At 36.0% G+C, this 15,788-nt stretch overlaps 1 protein-coding gene across 1 annotated transcript in view; it reads left to right on the top strand.

The window, feature by feature from the left end:
- The window catches only part of TET1 (tet methylcytosine dioxygenase 1), a 137,957-nt gene extending 131,448 nt beyond the window's left edge, over window positions 1-6,509 (top strand). Inside the window, exons 10-11 of the mRNA XM_012658512.1 lie at window positions 389-743; window positions 5,341-6,509. Coding sequence (XP_012513966.1) covers window positions 389-743; window positions 5,341-6,353 — 1,368 coding nt within the window. The 3' untranslated portion in view covers window positions 6,354-6,509. The remainder of the gene's footprint in view (window positions 1-388; window positions 744-5,340) is intronic.
- Window positions 6,510-15,788: the final 9,279 nt, after the last annotated feature.

Genomic DNA, 15,788 nt, shown 5'->3' with positions numbered 1-15,788 from the left:
CAGGTCTGCTTCCAGACATATCTTCTTAATAATTAACACTTAATATAAACTCACTAAACACAATCTAAGAGCCATTCCTTAACTTAGGCAATGAAGTAAGATGGAATGTAACAAGAAGCTTTAATATAAAAAAAAGTATTGTATAATATTATTATTTATAAAATCGACTCAAAATTAGTCTGCTTATAAACAAATGATAAGTTACCAGAATGGAGTACAGTTAGGTACCTTGATATAAGATATTTATCCAAAATAAATAGACCATCAGTAATCAATTAATAAATTGGGAATACATAGTCCTTTCTCAATGGCAACAAAAAGAATGTAGGAATAACTATAGTGACTGTACACAACCTATATTTCCCATTTCATGTTTTCTTCCTATCAGGTTTGTACTTTAACACGAGAAGATAACCGCTCATTGGGTGTTATTCCTCAAGATGAGCAGCTCCATGTGCTACCTCTTTATAAACTTTCAGACACAGATGAGTTTGGCTCAAGGGACGGAATGGATGCCAAGATCAAATCTGGGGCTATTGAGGTCCTCACACCCTGCCGCAAAAAAAGAACACGTTTCACTCAGCCTGTTCCTCGTTCTGGGAAAAAAAGGGCTGCAATGATGACAGAGGTTCTGGCACACAAGATAAGGGCAGTTGAGAAGAAACTCGTTCCTAGAATCAAGCGGAAGAATAACAGCACCACGACAACAAACAACACTAAGGCTTCCTCACTGCCACTCTTAGGTGAGTACTATGCAACCTGCTAATTTTCTCTCTACAACTTTCATTGAAGAAGGAGTTTGGACTTTCCCTTTCATGTTACTTTCCCTCTCCTTTATCTTAGTTATTGTCCTAGTGATGAGACATTATGAAAAGAGAAATTTTAGAGCAAATGTTAACTCATTGTTCTTGAGTCTAATTTGTCATTATTATTATAGTTTGTTAGGAGTTAAAACTCGGATACTGAATATATTTCTACATATGTGCCCAAACTAAAAGTCAACAAAAAAGTGACCTGTTAGTATTTCTTGGTAATTTTTTCTACTTACCCTTTTTTATATTTTAACATTCTTATCGTTGTTCCTGTGACTTTCCCATATAATTTGAAGCCCTACTCATTTTTCTTGGTATAGATGAATGACATGACTTCCTAGAAGCCTTCCTTGATCAGCTTTAGCATCAATTTGGTTTTTTTTGTTTTGTTTTGGTTTTTTTTTGTAATCCAGTCAACAGATATTACTAAACATCACTTTGAAGCCTTTTGATTTTTTTTTTTTTTTAGTGTCTTATGAAAACTGTCAATGAACTTCTTTAAACTGCTTTAGGTGTTAGAAAAGTTCTAGTGAAAGAGAAGGCAGATAATGCTATAAGAGATTTTTCTACTTAAATATGACTGCTAAAAAATGGATTCACTGCGAATATGGCATTTGAATAAAGTCCTAAAGGAAATGAGAGGGTCAGCAACGTCAGTATTTGGAAAATAATCTTCTAGGCAGAGGAAATGGCAAGTACACAGGTTCAGAGGCAGGACTTTACCTTGACTGTTTGAGGTGTGTAAAGAGGCCGGTGTGACTGGAGCAGAGTGTGAAATGAGCAGAACAGGAACAGATAAGATCAGAGTTATAAGAGGGGTGTGTGTGCAACTCAGCCCACGCATTGTAGACTTCTGTAAAGATGTTGCCCTTCATTGTGAGTAAGGAGAAGGTTACTGCAGATTTCAGAATAAAGCAGGGCCATGATCTGACTCAAACGTAACCCTCTGGTTAGTGGGTTGAAACTATAATAAAAGGAGGCAGAGGACAAAAAAGTAGGGAGATCACAGAGACTATCCTAACGATTCAGGAGAGAGAGGATGGAGAATGGACCAGTGTGGCTAATGAGGAGGACAGGAGAAATGTCTTGATTCTGATGATGTTTTGAAGGCAGAGTCAACAGGATTTGATAGATTAAACATAGAGTATAAGACAAAAAGAAGTGTCAAGGGTTAAGAGGCCTGAGGGAACTGGAAGGATGCAGTCAGCAAGAGGAATGGGGAGGGAAGAACAGGTTCGGAAAGATAGATGGTGGGAGATCCGAAGCTCACTTTTGGACATATCAATTTCAAGAACTTGTCAGGCATTCCAATGGTTGTATTAGGTAGGCAGAGAAGAAGTTCAGGCAGGTCAGCAGCATACAGAGAGTATGAAAGTCAAGAATCTGAAAGAAGGATAAAAGGAATTCAAGAACAAAACCTGGGAATTCTCAACTTTTAGAGGATTCAGAGATGAGAAGGAAACGGCATGGAAAATTTAGAAAGTCTGGTGAGATAAGAGTGAAACCAGGGCCGGGCGCAGTGGCTCACGCCTGTAATCCTAGCTCTTTGGGAGGCCGAGGCGGGCGGATTGTCTGAGCTCAGGAGTTCGAGACCAGCCTGAGCAAGAGCGAGACCCCGCCTCTACTAAAATTAGAAAGAAATTAATCGGCCAACTAAAAATATATAGAAAAAATTAGCCGGGCATGGTGGCGCATGCCTGTAGTCCCAGATACTCGGGAGGCTGGGGCAGTAGGATCACTTGAGCCCAGGAGTTTGAGGTTGCTGTGAGCTAGGCTGATGCCATGGCACTCACTCTAGCCAGGGCAACAGAGTGAGACTCTGTCTCAAAAAAAGAAAGAGTGAAACCAAAGACTAGTATTTTAAGGAAGGAAGGACCGACTTGTCAAATGCTCCTCCTTTGTCCAGTGATGTGAAGACTAAAATTTCCCCATTCAGTGCAAAGGCTATTAGAGGCCCTGCAAGAGCAGATGCAGTAGAATGGTGGAATAGAGAACGATGGGCCGGGCGCGGTGGCTCACGCCTGTAATCCTAGCACTCTGGGAGGCCGAGGCGGGAGGAACGTTTGAGCTCAGGAGTTCGAGACCAGCCTGAGCAAGAGCGAGACCCTGTCTCTACTATAAATAGAAAGAAATTAGCCAAACAACTAAAAATAAAAAAATTAGCCGGGCATGGTGGCACATGCCTGTAATCCCAGCTACCCAGGAGGCTGAGGCAGGAGGATCGCTTGACCCCAGGAGTTTGAGGTTGCTGTGAGCTAGGTTGACACCACGGCACTCTAGCCCTGGTAACAGAGTGAGACTCTGTCTCAAAAAAAAAAGAGAGAGAGAATGGATAAAAGTGGATTTGTGAGGAAATGGAAGAGGAACCAGAGGAATTCTTTTGGTTGGCTACGAAGGTGATCAGTGGAATGCCGTGAAGGTTATGAAGTTGAGAGGAGTTTTTTTAACAAAAATGTTAAGAAATGTACAAAGAAGGCCGGGCGCAGTGGCTTATTCCTCTAATCCTAGCACTTCAGGGAGGCCTAGGCAGGAGGATCACTTGTGGCCAGGAGTTCAAGACCAACCTGAATTCCAAGATCAAGAAAGAAAAGAAAAAAAAAGACCAGCTTCAGCAAAAGCAAGACCCTGTCTCTGCAAAAAATAGAAAAATTTGCTGGGTGTGGTGGTGCACGCCTATAGCTCTGGCTACTTGGGGGACTGAGGCAGGAGAATAGTTGAGCCCAGGAGTTGGAGGTTGCATTAAGTTATGATGATTCCACTGCATTCTAGCCTGGGCAACAGGTCAAGACTCTGTGTTACATAAATAAATAAAAAAGAAGAAAAGAAAGAAAGAGAGAGAGAGAGAGAGAAAGAAAAGAGAAGAAAAATGTTCAACTTGTTCCGTCTTTGGTCTATAGGAACCTCTTCAGCTAGTTTCTGAGTTCTTTTGTCACAATCCCAGTTGTCTTCGATGGCTTTCTTTGCTTCTGTAACAAGATGTGCCAGGTTCATCGTAAAGAGTTCTGCCCTATATCTAAAATCAGCCATTTCTCTAAGGAGCTACAGAAAAAAATACATCCTGGACTTACACTGATATTCAAACTTAGAATTACAGGATATTCCTTAGCTTCTTTTATTGTTACATTGATAAGAGAGGTTGTTTGTTTTTGTCAGATGAGAGAAATGACAGTACAGGCATTTATATAATGCTGGAAAGGATTCAATACAGAGAAATACTAAAGAGGCAAAGTGGGGAGAATTATTATTCCTTCTTCCTTGTAGCTCCATTTTACATGTATTTAATTTAGGTTTATTTTATGATTCACATATGTGGTTCTATGTTGCTTATAAAGAGCAACCATATCATTTTCATCTTGTGTCATTCTCCAATAGGATGCTGGTTAAAATGCGAATCATTTTTGGATGTCATCTTTTCGCTATTTTCTTACAGTGTATTTCCTGATATTAATGGCCATAAGTCCAATGGCCAACAACCTTCTGTTCCTTTGTAATTCTACGCATCCCTATTTTTATTCTTTCCTTCCTATTATTTACTTTCTATTGACAACCTGTATAATAAATAATAGAGACCACCATAGATAATAGCACAGGTTTCCTGATGTGTCTGTCATTGCTTGGGTTTGAAGTAATGAGAAGTGTCATGTCTCCAGGTTGTATCATCTGAGAGGAGAACTGCAGATCTTTGAAATTAGTCAATGTTACTATTATTATATTAGTTATTTTAAAATATGGCTACTTTACTTTTCCTTTTCTTGGTCTTAAAATTTGCTGCTTGTGCGCTTCCAATGATTTTTTTAAGGACAGAAAGAATGTCCTCAAGAAAAATGTTTCCATTTGATAGGAGGTTTGTGTGGATCTGAGCAAATAACTCACACTTGCCTGTATGATAATAATTATCTACCTAATTAGTGAGAAAGAAATGAAGCTGAAATGCTCTTGCTGTTGAGGGTCACAGAGTTTTATTTCAACTAAAAATTTTTTGTATGACTTCCCTCTGCCTAATAATCGACTTTGCCAATTATGATGCTTTTGTCCCAGAAATATTTATAAACTATTACTTATTTTTACTTTTTGGAAAATGAAGTCATGCAATGCTTAAAATATATATAAACATCTCTTTAAATAGTTAAATATTGTTCTGTGTCATCATATTACGGTACCTGCACAATATCCCAATGTACAGTTGTATTTTTTACTTCGTAGCCAATTAGGTCATTTCTAATATTTTACTGTTTTAAACAACAAATATCCATTCTTTTGGCTGAATCTTTGCACTTACTTATGATTACGTGCCAAGGGAAGAATTCTTCAAGGAAATTTGTTGGGTGAAAAAGCATACCAAACTACATATAATATTTAATTCTGTGTGCATTTGAGTTATGATTACCAACAAATAGAACAAAACTGGCCAACATCAATGTTTTATTGTAGTCTCTGTACTTCTCTTATAAAAATACCTTTTAAAGACAACAGCTACCAAAAAAAGTTTGTATTTATCTTCACATTTGGTGTCCTTTTCTCTGTTTAGGGAATAAAACTGAGACGGTGCAACCTGAAATAAAAAGTGAAACGGAACCCCATTTTATCTTTAAAGTTTCAGAAAACACTAAAACCTGTTCCCTGATGCCATCCACTCCTCACCTGGCAAAGGAGGCAAACCTATCTCCAGGTTTCTCCTGCTCCCCGAAGACTGCTCCAGCCACCACAGCTCCATTGAAGAGTGATGCAGCAGCCTCGCAGGGGTTTTCAGAAGGAAATAGCATACCCCACTGCACAACGCCTTATGGAAGCCACAGCGGTGCCAATGCAACTGCTGGGGAATGCACTGGAATTGCACAGCCTGGTGAAGTGGCTCCTCTTCCCGCCCTATCTACACCTGTGACAGATTCCTTGGTGTATTCTGAGCCTCCCACTGGTCCACCTGAGCAGCTAACTTCTAATCAGCCAAACCAGCAGCCCCCATTCCTCACCTTCCCTCATGAACTTGCTTCCTCTCTGCTAGAAGAAGATGAGCAGCATTCTGACGCAGATGAGCCCCTATCAGATGAGCCCCTCTCTGATGACCTCCTGTCGCCTGCTGAAGAGAAATTGCCCCACATTGATGAGTATTGGTCAGACAGCGAGCACATCTTCTTGGATGCCAATATTGGCGGGGTGGCAATAGCGCCTGCACACGGCTCGGTTTTAATTGAGTGTGCCCGGCGGGAGCTTCATGCTACGACTCCTGTTGAGCACCCAAACCGTAATCATCCTACTCGCCTCTCCCTTGTTTTTTACCAGCACAAAAACCTGAATAAGCCCCAACATGGTTTTGAACTAAACAAGATTAAGTTTGAGGCTAAAGAAGCTAAGAATAAGAAGATGAAAGCCTCAGAGCAAAAACACCAGGCAGCTAATGAGGGTCCTGAACTGTCCTCTGAAGTAAATGAATTGAACCAAATTCCTTCTCATAAAGCATTAACATTAACCCATGACAATGTCGTCACCGTGTCCCCTTATGCTCTCACACATGTTGCAGGGCCCTATAACCATTGGGTCTGAAGGCTTTTCTCCCCTTCTTAATGCCTTTGGTAGTGCAGTGTATTTTTTCAAGGTGCTGTTAAAAGAAAGTCATGTTGTGGTTTACTATATCTTCATCTCACCCATTTCAAGTCTGAGGTAAAAAAAAAATGGGGTGGGTACTCTTAACTGTGACTATATTTGACAATTGGTAGAAGGTGCACATTTTAAGCAAAAATAAATGTTTTATAGTTTTAAATACATAAAAGAAATGTTTTGGTTAGGTGTTAACCTTGATAGAATCACTCAGTTTGGTGCTTTAAATTAAGTCTGTTTACTATGAAACAAGAGTCATTTTTAGAGGATTTTAACAGGTTCACGTTCTATGATGTAAAATCGAGATAAACAGTGTTAACTCTACACAGCTCCTGGTGCTTAACCACATCGACACAGTTAAAAATAAGCTGAATTATTATTTCATGGTGCCATTGTTCCAACATCTTCCAATCATTGCTAGAAAATCGGCATATTCCTTTGAAATAAATGTATGAAATGTTTTCTCTCTTAAAATATTTCTCCTGTATAAAATAACTCATTATTGTTAGTAATGGTTGGAGGCTGTTCATAAATTGTAAATATATATTTTAAAAGCACTTTCTATTTTTAAAAGTAACTTGAAATAATAGAGTATAAGAATCCTATTGTCTATTGTTTGTGCATATTTGCATACAAGAGAAATCATTTATCCTTGCTGTGTAGAGTTCCATCTTGTTAACTGCAGTATGTATTCCAATCATATACATGGTTTGTGTCCTTTCACATTCAAATATTAGCAACTTACAGTATATAAAATAGTTAGCTAATGCAAAAATTGTAAATTATGTCTAAAATTGGGATTAGGAAACGTATCACCAATATTGATTAATATTTTCTTCAAAACTAAGTAAGGGGGGGGTCTCTTCTGGCTTATTGAGCAACAATGGCCTCAATTTACTTTCATCCCAGCTTTCTCAGTATGACCCATGAAAGGTGTTTACAAAAGGAGATGATGGAACAGAATAGGTTTAAGAAGAATCAAATGCTTCTAATGTTTCAAGGTGATAAAATGTAAAAATTAAGTAGCCAGAACCTTACCCATCCCAAATTGCCTTATTTGTTCTGAAAGTCTGATATAGAATAAGAAAAAAATTCCTCTAGAAATCTTTTTAAAACAAATTTCCTATTATCATCACATATCCCCCACCCAGACTCCAGTTAAACAGTAGAAATGGCTTTGTCCATTAAGAGCTAATACATTAATTTATCTTATTATAGCATATTATATTTGGAAAAACCATGACTCATCTTCTCTGATAATTGCCTATGTTCTAGAGAACAGGAAAATAGACATTCTATTTATTTTAATTTGCCCATTATTTTTTCCCATTACTTTATTGACTCAATTAAAGTAAAACAAAAAGGATTACCCAAACAACATGTTTAGAACAAGAAGAACTTTCAGTGAAATACTTGATTCTGTTAAAATGCAGAGGTGCTATAACATTCAAAGTGTCAGATTCCTTGGGAGTATGGAAAACCTAATGGTGCTTCTCCCTTGGAAATGCCATAGGAACCCAACAACCGCTAACACTCACAATTTTGGTGCAAAAGCAAACAGTTCCAGCAAGCTCTCTAAAGAAAAACATGTTGTAACTTATTAATATAAAAAAAATCTATTGTGCAAAGTATCAGTTTCAAGCTTTTGACTAATCCAAGTAAAGGAATATGAAGGGATTGTAAATAACAAAATGTCCATTGATAGACCATCATCTTGTACAAGTAGATTTCTGCTTCTTGAATATGTAAAATAGGGTAATTCATTGATTTGTTTTAGTATTTTGTGTGCCTTAGATTTCCGTTTTAAAACATGTATATTTTTGTGAGCCTAAGGTTTCTTATACATATAAGTATATAAATAAGTGATCGTTTATTGCTTCAGCTACTTCGATAAGATATTTACTAGTATTAGACTATCAGGAATACACCCTTGTGATATTATGTTTTAGATTTTAGGCCTTAGCTCCCACTAGAAATTATTTCCTCACCAGATTTAATGGATAAAGTCTTATGGCCCTTTATCCATCCACCCATCTGTTCATTCTTCCAGTCTACACTTACTGAATACCTGAAAATTTTAAGTATCACTTTTGTTTTTCTTTGCATTTTTTATTTTTTCTTTTTGGTTTTATTTTGTTTTGTTTTTAAAGGCTAGTCAAGTAAAACAGTGGGAGTGGGGAATGAATAAAGAAATCTATAACTGTTTACGATCAAAGAGTTATAAACACCACTGCACTCGAACCAGCCACTTTTGTTTCTCTTTGAATCACCACCTGTGATATAGTGAACTTGAAGAATTAAAATTCTAAAAGATACCCTTACAAACATTTTTAAAAGAAATAGCAAATTACCTTCAAAACAATCCGTGGTAATATATCTGCCATAATTCAAATAAATTTGTCTCTAACATTAAAGAAGTTTCTCAATCTAAACTTTAAACACCAATGTTAATTTTGGGGACTTTTGGGATTTGTGAAACTTGTTGCAGCTTGCCAAAACAAGTATATGAAAATATCTAATCTCAACTAAAATGTTTCCATTCCATTGTTGTAATTAACATCATGAATGGACTGCCTAAACTGATTATCCCTTTGTGGGAACCACATTGGATTCCTACTTTGTTGGACTATATTTCCTAATTTTAACAGTTTACCATCCCATTCTCTGATTTTAAAACAGCTTATGCTTCTTCAATGTTCTGCCACATTGTGATTGTATGCTGGCTACATTGCTTTTAGAATGCTCTTTCTCATTGAAACAAGGAAATAAATTTGTTTGAAATGACAATTTCACTCATAAAACTGGTCATCTAACATTATTTCTTCCCCTCTATTTTGTTTTACTGTGATAATCACCTTTTCTTATATCTCTTGCCTAGCATTCAGATTGGGTTTTAAATCTTCTGCCTTTGTCCATGGTATGATCATTGAATTCATTGATTCATGACCTCCAAGGTAGCCCATCCAGTTCATAAAATGCTACAAACTTACCGACTATAATGAGAGAATAACTCCTGACTATTATAGAATCCTACAAAATCCCATGCTGCCCCTAGAAATTCCATTTCTAATGGCTCTTAGGCCATTGTTGAAATTTTTTTCTTGTATTTGTCAGCTTCACCTACAGCTTCTTTCCAATTCATCCACAAAGTACCAAATGTACCATGTCATAAACATAATTGAAATATATTATTGAAAAGTGAAGCTGTCTGAAAATGTATAGCTGTAGGTAAATTAAATTGCAACATGTTTATCTCTTATATAACTTTCCGACATCTTTGTTATTCAATCTGCATGTGGATGAAATTTTTTTAAATATAGAACGTCAACTAGGTGAAATCCATAAGCAACTTACTTAAGACATAACCCCAGTACATACTTAATTGAATGCATACCCTTGTGTAAATGAGCTACTGTCTTCATTTACACGAAGTAACCTACTTTCTAACATTACTCCAGTGGACTCCTACTGATTATCATTTCACAATAGCATGTATGAAAATGACCCTAAACTACTCTTTTTAAAACAAAAATTATATTGGCTTTTTATCTGAGAAAAAATTATGACATTATTGCATGACAACTTCCACCAACAGTGGGCACAGCATTTAGTTTGCATGTGCCAGCTAAATCAGTAGCTGTATGCAACCTTTAATATACAGTTAAACCTTCAATTTCACACCTTAATGCATGGAAATCTTTTTTTGTCTCAATCTAATACAATGGTGAGTTTTGATCTTTTGTAGAAATTTATGACAAAAGAACTGTGAAATAAGGTAATATGGTAGTGGCCTCTCACAGTGGTGAAAGCCACCTTAGAAGTCTCATAGCTCAATAACTGGGCTCCATAGAGCAGATGTTAATGTCAGTTTGTAATTATGATTAAAAATTAGACTTTAAACAGATGAAGGACACTTTGTGTTTAGGAGAACTGAAGGAAAATTTGATTCTCTCACTCAGAGGGTATTTTATCACTGGGAAAAAACAAATATCAAATGTTTATACAGTATAAGCTTTCAATTCCCCTGGAACTTGTATTAAGCATGTATAAGGAGTTATAAAGATTGGATTTTTGAAGCAATTAAAGAAAGCATATTTCCACTGTATATACTATCTAGCCATGATTGTACAGTCCATTCACGCCCCTTACCTAGATGGCCTCACAAGAAGTCCCCGCATAGTTTATTTTGATGTGGTTGTCTACATGTATTGGAATACTGTTTTATTGTGCATAGCTCCTAAACTTCCCCATAAGTGTGCTGAACTCGTAATTGTAACACCAGCTGTATGACACACTTAGCTGAGTGATGTAATCAGTACCTGATTGCTGAAGGGGTCTGGATTTATCCAAATTAAATTGTGCTCCATGTTGAGCTTTCTGCTAACAGCTTTGGAAAATGATGTCATCCATGGCTCTGGAATGCAATTCAGAAAGTCAAAATCAGTATGTCCTTCATCAGAAGCAAAATGTGTGTATTTTTGAATGTATTCAGATTCATTGGCATGTTTTTGCTTCTCTTATGTGTGTAAAATAGAAAGTGAATTCCTCTGCTAATTTCTGAAACTTTAGAGCTGGCTTTTCTGCAGGACATCGCTATTTTTGTCCTGGTTGAACTCTACGAACTTGTATTCTCTGCCTTCCAGTATCTGGATGACTTTATTTTGATCCCTGTTTCTTTTGGGCTCCTGATCAAATACCACTGTTTGCTTCAAAAGGCATATATTTTATTCCCTCGAGCAATCCAAAGGTATTCCTTATTTTGCCATGCTTCATTTTCACTTTATTTTTAAGGGCTAGATGTGTTTGAATTTCTCTTTTGGTAATACGCAATATTTAATATTTTTTCCATAATATTTAATGTTTTTATCTCTAAAATTCCATCATTAATCTTTACCTTGTTGGCTGTACTCCTTTCCCACCCTTACTGCAAAACCCTGATCCTGCCTGGGTCATAAGTTTTCTGGTTTGCTCAGCTGTACATGTCCCCTGTGTTAAAGCAAAACTTCGTCTGAGGTAGGAATATTATTATCAGGTATAAAACATTAGTTCATGTAACCCATTTATATTTAGTACAACTTTGAAAACACTTGGTTAACAATATAAACCTAGTTTTCCTAAAAGTAGAAATTTTGTCCCTAGCAACTGTTATGTAAGGCATTCTCTCTTATCTTGTTCTTAAGAAAGAAATCTTGCAGCTGTCAGAAAGATTTTCATTTTAGGGGAAACAATATTGGAAAGTAATTTGGTTTCTTCCCCATTTGGTGAAGTATGAACCTTATAATCCTTGACCAGCAACTCTACTTGTTATTTTTATTTTATCATTTTACCGAAGCTGCAATGTGACTAGGTGCACTTTCATTCTTTTTAAAGTTTTAATTTTTTCCTCTGATTTTCTTTAAAATTATCTATTGCTTCCCCATTTCTCTGTCCTGTTTCCATTACCCAGATCCTCTACCTGAATATACATGGTTTATTTTAAGAATAGCAGTGATCTTGGTCAAGTTGTCTTTTACTGTCTTTTAAAATATTGTCTCAGAAGTCCTTTTAGGTATAATGCCATAAAGAATCAAGAGCTTTCATTCAACTCTTTTCAGGTATAGGCAAATTCAGTTTTTAGGAGTAGGTAAGTAGTCACAAGACCACAGGTTAATAATCTGAGTGCTCTTCCTCTACCAATCCCAATAATGTTTAACTCTTTTTATTAGTGTTTGAGTTTTTTATAAAAAATTGTATAAGAAGTTAAATATTCTATTTCTGTATGGCTTTGCTATTTCTAATGTAAATAAAAATACCCCTTTGGAATTCTTTGGTTGTTGGCAATAATAGGAGCTATTCTATAATAAAGATGAGAAAGGTTAAACAACGAACTGAAAGTAAGTGGAAGAAGGAATAAGAAAGCCATCAGAAGCTGTGTTTTGAGCATAATAAAGGGAAATTAAGGGGCAGAAAGGAGGGAGAATTGTGCTCCTATCACTAATCTGAGGGTTCACTCTACCAGCTCAAAAGCAAGAAATACTTTTAATATTTCTTCTGTCTACTCCGCAATAATTTTATCTGGAAAATTGCTAAAAAATGAGGAACCATTTTGAAAGCAAATATGGTAGTAATAAAAAGTATAATCTTATACTTTATAATGTTTTAGGTTATCAAGCTGCTTTACTATGGTGCAACTTTTTCCCCCCAATACATAGGGTTAGACAGAGAACATTGTTCCTACAGGTGAAGAACCTATAAATGGCAAGAATAGCAAATAGCTTGCTCCAATCACACAGCAAGTCAACCAATCTGAGACAAACATTTAATATCTGCAGACTGCTAAGTGCATTTCTGTACCATGAGCAAAGACTGAGTGTTACTGAGTAGAAAATTTGTCAGACCTGATCTGAGCATAATATAAAATATTATTTGTAAAACATGCTTAAGTATTTTGTTTCCATTATTAATTTAGCCAGCTATTCTCTTCATGCATACTAAGGAAGGTCTCCCCAAATTCCCTAATTTCTGCATTAGGGTTTAGATTTATGAAGTTTTATGTTTTTTCCTCCTTAAAAAAAAGCTCTTTTTATAAAGATTATCCCCGTATGACTGAAACGGGGGAAATCTCCTAAATTGTATCTTTTTAAAAAATATTGCTTTAAAAAAGACTAAGGTCGGCACATCACAAAGTTTCATGTATTAGTTATATTGAAATGCAGATTTCTTGAAGAAAATGTGCTAGGTAAACATCATAGTTCCCAGCCCCTTATGGTAAAAATGCAAACTTCTTCTCAGCATCTCTAAGAGAGAGTACTGTCTCCCACTTATTTGAATTTATTTTGTTTTGTTTTTTTGTCCTGCTTTGTTTCCAGTCACATAAAATCTTTGGGTCAAAGGATGAACATACCTTTGCCCAGAGACTTAAGAAAAATAATGAGATATATTTGTAAAGTTTTTAGTAACCTCTTTATAGATATGAATATGAGTATATTTATGTCTATGAAGAAGCAGGTTATTTTGGCTATCCCATTAGCACATTCTGGGTCACAATAAAAAAAAAAAAAATAGGCCAAACAGCTCTAAATACTCAAATTCCCCTTCTGGTGACTGAGTTCAGTAACTGCCTATCTTCGTCAATGCCTGTTTGTGCTATGATAAAATGGCTGACAACTAGGACTTTACAAAAATAGCTCTTTAAAAAGAAAGATTAAATATTTTTTATTGCAATGTATGTTCATTTTTTTAACTTTTATGAGATAACATTGTGATAGGTGCTTTAAGAGAAATATTTTTCCAGAAATGGTTTATAGTAAAAACTAATGGCAGCTTTTGCATTGATATATATGGGTGGATGGTCATATTTGGGTTACTAAGAAATCCTGAAGTGTTCCCTAACAAAAGACTTGCAAAACTACTTAGTAAGAAGAAAACATCAATTTCTAGTTTGTTCATTTTCTCTCATGCTATATGGTTATCTACCAAGTAAGTTTACATTGGTTCAAAGGAGAAGCCAGAACGCTTATCATTGGTGGGAGTAAAATATTCATAGATTCCTCACCATGGTGAAATGGAGTAGTGCTGAATTCCCAATATAGAAACAGCAATTTCATAGGTTAATATTCCTATCTTCTAGCTGACTTCTTTCTCTCTTTCGGGTGTATTTACTATTTATTTTTTTCCCTTTGATTTTTTTGCTTGGGGGATTTATTTTTACCTATTGCCGTCCTACTGTATTAAATATCCTGTACAATGAAATAACTTAGCAAGGGAATGCTTTTAAAACTCCACAAATGTCCGTTTTTAATTTTTAACACATGCGGGAAACAGTTTAAAGAAAAAGCACTTCACCATGTAGAAGGGAAAGAGATAATCATGATGATTTCAATTCATGATCAACAATTAGTCCTCTGCAAACAAGGGAACACTTACTAGCAGTACTTGAAGACTTGTGAGTTGGAATTGCATGTTACTTGAAAGATCTAATTAAGCTAAATTTTGGTGCACAGCAGTTGTACATGATTTCATGTTTATGTAGCAAAATGCATTGAAATGTATTAGTATTGAAGCATACATGTAAAGATAGTTGTGGAAATTGTTATATTTTCCTTGTGTGTCTCATTTGTTTAGAGCATAAAGTTTCTTTTTTTTTAAATTGTTCTAACTGAATAAGGCTAAATGAATACTGTAATTGAAAATATATTTTAAATTTTTGTCATGAGTTTTTTAAAAAACTTGCAAATTGTATCATTCCTGATTACACAGAACTTTGTGGGTGGTTTTAAATAAATTTTATACTTCTATTTTGTACCTGGTAGTCTAATTTTTCTTTCCTCTTAAAAATCATATTTTAAAAATTTAATATCCAATAATATTCACACATTTTAACTACAAAGGAGTATAAGATTTAATATTTGGAGATGACCAAATGTATGGATGTGTTCAACACAAAACCAAAATGCCTAGCATTTATGGAATCCTTATTATATTCCAGAAGCCTTGCTTTTTATGTAAATTATTTAATTCCTATGGTGATGGTACTAAATAAGGACTCTTATCAGCTCCATTTTATAGATCAATTCTGAAGCTTGAAGTGATTAAGTTCACAGCACTAGTAATTGGCAGAGCTGTTACTCATGTCCTAACTTAAGTTTATCATTTCAATAAACTTAATTCTGAATGCAGTTTGCCAACAGTATTTTCTTTTCTTTTTCCTCCCTTCCTTCCTTCCTTCCTTCCTCCTTTCTCTCTCTCTCTCTCTCTCTCTCTCTCTCTCTCTTTCTTTCTTTCTTTTCTGAGATGAGGTCTCACTATGCTGCCCAGGCTGGTCTTGAACTCCAGGGCTCAATTACTTGATCTTCCCACCTTGGCCTCCTGAGCAGCTGGGATTATAGGCCTGTGCCACTGTGCCAAGGCTCCTGCCAACAGTATTTTAAAGGAGACAATCTAAAGTACTTTTCAAAACATGAAGTAAAAAAATTCATTGGCCATAGGCTGTTAGTGCTATTACAACAAATATATTTTTTTAATAACAGGAACAACTCTCCACCCCTGCCTCACCTCCTCCCCAAGTTTAAGATGGGCAGCTAGAGTACATTTTCAGCGAATGGAACTTCCCCCTCCTTTCTGGCTGGTTAAAAGGAAGACATGGTCACATGAGCTGGGCTAACCATACAGACATGGCATCACCCTAGGGCATGGCAGAACAGCAAAATAGAAGGAACCTGGATCCCTGGATAACCTACTTCCCAGAACCACCTATCAACTTGATTTATTATATGAGTGAAAAATAAACACTCTTTCCCATTATTTTGCACCCTGTTCAATAACTCACCCAATATCCTAATTAGCCATCCACCCCATAAGACAAGTGTCATTTTTTTCCCAATCTTTTTTTTTTTTTTTTTT

This window comes from Propithecus coquereli, unplaced genomic scaffold (assembly GCF_000956105.1).
Source record: "Propithecus coquereli isolate 6110/MARCELLA unplaced genomic scaffold, Pcoq_1.0 Scaffold117, whole genome shotgun sequence".
NCBI lineage: Eukaryota > Metazoa > Chordata > Mammalia > Primates > Indriidae > Propithecus > Propithecus coquereli.
This window is presented reverse-complemented; position numbering and strand designations above follow the sequence as displayed.